We start from the raw sequence: 5,850 nt of genomic DNA on the forward strand, positions 1-5,850 counted from the left end.
CCCCCCCCCCCCCCCCCCCCCCCCCCCCGTACGCCTCCCCAGCAGGCTGAGGTAATGGCTGCAGAATCAACAATGGAACCTGCATTTCTTGTAAATGCACATAACCCTCCACCTTGCACGCTAAAGTTTTCAACAAAGATCTAAAAACAGCACATGTGTCCAACTTGAGGCCCGAGGGCCAAACACGGCCCTCGTTAACAACTTATTTGGCCCCAAAGGTGACACACCAGTTAGTTCACAATTAAAAACCATTGACCCTTTAAGACTTTGGACAATGAAACATGTTTTTCTCCGTGAGGTTTTGCAGAATAAAATATTAATTTTCACCTGAAGATTTAAGTTAATCATTTCCAACTCATCCTATTTGGTGCTTTGAGCAATTTTCCTTCATGCGTCCTCTGAAAATCTACAAGTTGACGTAAAAACACCAACAGCAGCCGAAAATCGAAGTCGCTCTCGTCGGAGCGCCTCCTGCGGTCTCTGGAGAACCTCACGAACACAAAACGAGACGAATCAAATCCGCGCCGTTGTACAACCTAAAGTTAAAGAACGTGATCTCCGTCAGGATCACAGACGGGTCCGGTCGTTAACATTGAAGGCTGCAGCTGATTTTGTCGTTGCCGTGGCAACGATTCTACAAACGGCTCGGAGGTCTGAGCAGTTTTCATGTTGCTCTGACAGAACCAACAGCAGGTTCTGTGTCATGGACTGTTGACTGCTCAACCCCCTGTGACCCCCCCCCCCCCCATCCATATGACAGAAGAGGCTTGTTAGACACGTGTTGTTCAACCCACAGTGACAACATGCCCGAGAGGTCAAAGGTCAGTGATGTAAAACGTTTGTTTAAATCTTCAGCTCTAAACTCACGACGGGGGTCTGATGTGATGGAGCACAAACACGTCTGGACCCGGTCGGTTCCAGACCCAACCTTCATGTGGTAGTAGCTGAGTGATAACACGAGCCTCCTCTGGAGCCTGAAGAGGAGTCGAGTCCAAACGGTTCCTCCTCCGGTGCCAGGAGTCAACATGTTGAAACATGTCCACCTGTGGGTGGTGCCAGTCAGCCCCACCTCAATCTACTCCATCAAACCACCTGCCCCATCCCTCCCAATCAACCAATCAGCTCCATCCCACCTCCCCCTCCTCACCGTGCACTCCATCTCCTCTGGCTCCGCTTTGATCTGTACGGAGGGCATGGTTCCCTCGCCCTCTTCCCGTTTCTCCTCCTTCACCCTCACAGACGGTGACTCCTTCGGCGTCTCCTCGCCCGGTTCCTCCTTCACCCTGTGAGGCGGCCGAGGCCCAGTCGCCGGCTTCTCCTCCTCTTTTAGGGCTGCGGGCGGTCGGGCCGGGGCGCTCTGCCTGGCCGGGCTCCTCTGCTTCTTCCGGCCACTGACAGCACTCTTCTTCTGCTTTGGAGTCGACTGGCACTGAGGAGGAGAAGGAGGAGGTCAGGTTAGAGGAAGGTGAGCTCAAATGGAAGAGGTAGACAGGAAGAGGGGGGGTTGAGCTGAGAGGAGGTGATAAGGGGGTAGGGAGGAGAGGGGAAAAAACAGGGGAGGGGGTGGTAAGAAAGGGCATGGAAAGAGGAGGAGGAGGGAGGGGTCAGAGCAAGGTAGGAGAAAAGTTTCAGGCTGGAGGTAGAGAAAAGTTAGAGAAGACGGAGGAGGTGAACGTTTGAACTTTACCTTAAATTTAAATTTCCTGCCAAATAAAAAACTCCTCTCTGAAATCTGACGGAAGAAAGTAGGCTGAAAACACACACACACACACACACACACAAGTGTGAAGGAGACAGAAAAGGAGGAGCAGAGGAGCAGACAGAGGAGAAGAGAGAGACAAAGGCCTAAATCCTGAGGCTGCCACTGAGGGAATGAGAACGAAAGAGAAATAACAGGGAGGAGTAGCCGTGAGCTGACCCCTCCCTCTCTTTCAGCGGCAGGCAGGCGGACACACCCTTTTCTGGAAGCCAAGCTAGACGCACACACACACATGCACACACACACACACACACACACACACACACACACACACACACACACAGAGCGAGCAGCCGGGGAGTGCCACAGCAGAACTCAAACACCCGGCTGGATCTTATTTGTCCGTCTCCTCTAAAACTTTTCATCCAGAGAATCGTCCGTCGCTACAAACTCAAGCACGAGGAAACAAGAAGTTCTGATGATCTCAGAATAACTTGACCCAAATGTGTCCACGGCTTTAAGCTCCAGACGTGCACAAATTAGTTTGTAACGTTTTGTTCAAAGGAAAACCCCACACAGATGACTGAAATAACACAGAGCTGAAACGAGAACTAAAAATCATGTAAAGATTAGAGCTGTCGCGATAAACAATAAATCAATTAATCGCATGATCAATGAAAATTATCAACCTCGTTTTCATTTATCGGCTTTATCGTTTCTTCGTGTCTCTCTTTCTACTGAAGACACCGGACGACAAAAGGCTCAACTCCGGTGATCTTCACTGACCCCTCCCTTTCTCCTTAAAATATGTTTTAATCGTCCAAAAATCACGTTTTTGGACGATTAAAAGCAGCTAAGCTGAGAAGCTACGCTACGAGCTAAGCTAACAGGTCGACCGCGAGGAAAAAAACCTGCGTCTTGTCAAAGCTCCAGAATTCACGGTTGAAACCCGTGCCTTCGTGTAAAAAGTTGTTTTTCTCTGCAAAAAGAAGCTGAGAACTTGTTTACTGATGTTTATTAAAAGCTTTGTGTGAAAAATGCTAAAGAGCTCAAACCACACTGAGCATCCGCCATTTTGAGAACCAATAAACAGGAAGGAGAGACAACCCATGTCATGTCAAGGGGCCTCCCTCCCATGTTTCTTAAAGAGACACGCTGTTCGCTCCCTCTCTATCCATCCTTCAGTTCAAACAGTCTTATACTGCCATCCAGTGGTCAAAAAAGGTACGTCACATAAAAATTAACCAACATTTCTTCTTAAACTTGACAATAATTATTAATTAATGTCAAATTTCAAACAATATTCTTGTTTATCGCAATAATTTCTGAGACAATTAATCGCCCAGTAAAATTTGTTATCGTGACAGGCCTACTAAAGAAATTCAGTCTCTGCAGAATTATTAAAAAAACAGCTGGACTTGAAAAAACTTTGTTTTGTTGCTCAGATCTTGAGGCAATCCAGCAGATTTGAGACTTCTGTCCGCAGGTGTCCTGGTTCTGGGCTCAGACGGCTTCAGAACAGTCCAGTGTTTGGTTCTGAGACGTTCTTCGTGTTGCGGTCCTGTTGGAGGACTCATCCGAGCTGCGTGACCCCGCGGGGGCAGCAGTTTTTACTGCAGCCTTGAAAGTCTTGAGATTTAACTGCAGCGATGATGAGACTCAAAGCTAAGCTGCAGGTTTGACACTTATTACTGTTTGTGTGATACGTTTCTCTTTTTTGAATGTTTAACAGAAAATGTATTTTATTTATCAAAATAATAGTTGAGCAGATGCTTCAAATACTCTGTATTTTCTGGCGTATAAGTCGCATCAGTCAAAAACAGCATCATTTCACCTGGGCGGCGCCATCCATCTATCATCCATCTATACATCCATCTATACATCCATCTATCCATCTATCTATCCATCCATCTATCATCCATCTATTCATCCATCCATCTATCATCCATCTATCATCCATCTATTCATCCATCTATTCATCCATCTATTCATCCATCTATCCATCCATCATCCATCTATCCATCCATCATCCATCTATCCATCCATCTATCCATCTATCATCCATCTATCCATCCATCTATCATCTATCTATCATCCATCTATCCATCCATCTATCATCCATCCATCCATCTATCATCCATCTATTCATCCATCCATCACACCGGAGCCGCTAGCTCTCCAGCGTTCCTCCACCTGCACCAGCTGAGTGAAGCGAGCGTGCACGGGAGGACTCGCCGTTGAAGTTCTTCAAAATTTAAAGCAACAGTCAAAAATTTAATTATGAATATGAAAAAAATAAACGTATACAAGTCACTTCGGTTTATAAGTGTATAAGTCACAGGACTGACAAAACTACGCAAAAAACTGCGACTTATACACTAAAAAATACAGTAATGATTTTAAAAAGGTTTTTTTATATATAAATGTTTATGTTTTATGGATTAAAAACTAAATAAAAGAACTTGAATGCTCTACTTGTGTATCAAAGTTTTGTTTTTAGGAGATAAATCTCACTCATAAAGTTTCCAAAGATCAAATTTTAGATTTATGCATAAAAACTCAAATATCTTATTACGACCTCAAATTACAGTAACGGCAGTAAAAAATGTCTCTATATTCTTTAAACCGTAAAAGTTGTTCCAACCCAGTTATTTCACTGAAGCCACAAACTTCCAGGTTCTGACCCGGGTTTGGTGACGGGAGAGACGAGACATGATCGCTCGCCTTTCATCGCAGGAAGCTAAGAAAACAGGAATTATAGCACTTTTAAATTTAAAATGGTTTAAATGGTTCGTGTTGGGGTTCAACCTTTTAAAGAGGAACGAACAAAAGACGGAAGTTATTTAACGTTTCCGTGTTTATTTACACGTTAACGCTCGTTTATCTGAATATCGGAGTCGTTTTGATCCGCGGCGACTTTAAATAGTGAACTTTGGAGGTTTTAGCAGAAAACTGCAGGCGTCACGTTCCGACTGATGCATGTTGGCCTGTTGCTCTGGCGGGGGCCTGGCGGGGGCCTGGCGGGGGCCGTGCACTGCAGGCTGGAGTTACCCAGCTCTGCAGATTCCACAGCGAGGTGGGGCTTTAGCTGATCAGGCTGGGTGTGGCTGGAAGCTCCACCCCTCCCACACACATGCAGTCTACCCCCTCCCCATTGTAGCAGGACAGAGCCCCCTCTGTGTCTTTAAACAAAGGTAGACGCAGCTCCCCCCCCCCCCCCACCACCACCACCTACCCACACAACTCACTAAATCTGAAAAGTCTCCAAACTCCTTCCATCAAATTAAACTCCTCTTTACGAGCGAGTTGTGCAAACAAATTAATATTTGGTATCCCGGTCCAACACCCCCCCGGAGTTGAACATGACCCTTTCCAAGAAAGAAAAGCACATTTCCAAACCAGCAAGACCTGGAAATATTCAGCACTGCTTGGGTTCTGCTGTTGCTGCTTCAAGAACTTTTAGCTCATCAAAAGGAAAAGTCCGAATAAATCAAACCCGTCTGCTTCAACACAGGACGGACAGAAAACTTAAAAAGGTACAAATAAATACAACTATGTGTGTTAGTAAAGAAATACCAAAGTGCTGTAAGTTCAATAAAATACAAGAACTTTTCTTTATAATTAGAAAACCCTTAAACGGTTTGAACCAAGATTTTTCACCATAATGTCCAAACGATCATCTGCCCACTTCGCCCTGGTCACTTATAATCCTCCGGTCCGTTCAGGTTGAAGACGTTTAATGAATAAAAACTCGTTCTAATCTGATCACATCGTCTCGCCATAAACAAACCGGCCCCGGTGGACTGAACATCTCGCTGTGGAAGAGACTTCAGGAGGAGGTTTTTTTTTTTTTTTAAAGTAAAACTGAGAAATCTCAAATTTCGACCTCATGACCTTCGGTGCACCACGGCCAGAACAACTTTCTCAATGAAAGTGCTGCTTTTAGATGAACCGGACCCTCGCAGAGAGGAAGTATGTTTAGGAAAATAAAAAAGAGCAAAGACGCTCCAGCAGCTCGACTAAATTAAAGAGCTTTATTGTCATTTTGTGCCTCGTGTAAGGGACTTACATCTCACTATTAGAAATATAACGAGCTATAAGAAGAAAGGTTAAATCATGTCATCTGGACCAGTTTCTTTAAGGAAGAAATG

General features: G+C 45.1%; 1 protein-coding gene across 2 annotated transcripts in view; it reads right to left on the reverse strand.

Annotated features, from left to right (window-relative positions):
* Nucleotides 1-5,850, reverse strand: part of klf8 (Kruppel-like factor 8) — an 80,346-nt gene that overhangs the window by 29,722 nt on the left and 44,774 nt on the right. For both annotated transcript variants that reach the window (XM_037687782.1, XM_037687781.1), the window contains exon 2: nucleotides 1,148-1,429. In XM_037687782.1, coding sequence (XP_037543710.1) covers nucleotides 1,148-1,429 — 282 coding nt within the window. The remainder of the gene's footprint in view (nucleotides 1-1,147; nucleotides 1,430-5,850) is intronic.

Source organism: Nematolebias whitei, chromosome 14 (assembly GCF_014905685.2).
Source record: "Nematolebias whitei isolate Nwh7 chromosome 14, NemWhi1, whole genome shotgun sequence".
NCBI classification, from domain to species: domain Eukaryota; kingdom Metazoa; phylum Chordata; class Actinopteri; order Cyprinodontiformes; family Rivulidae; genus Nematolebias; species Nematolebias whitei.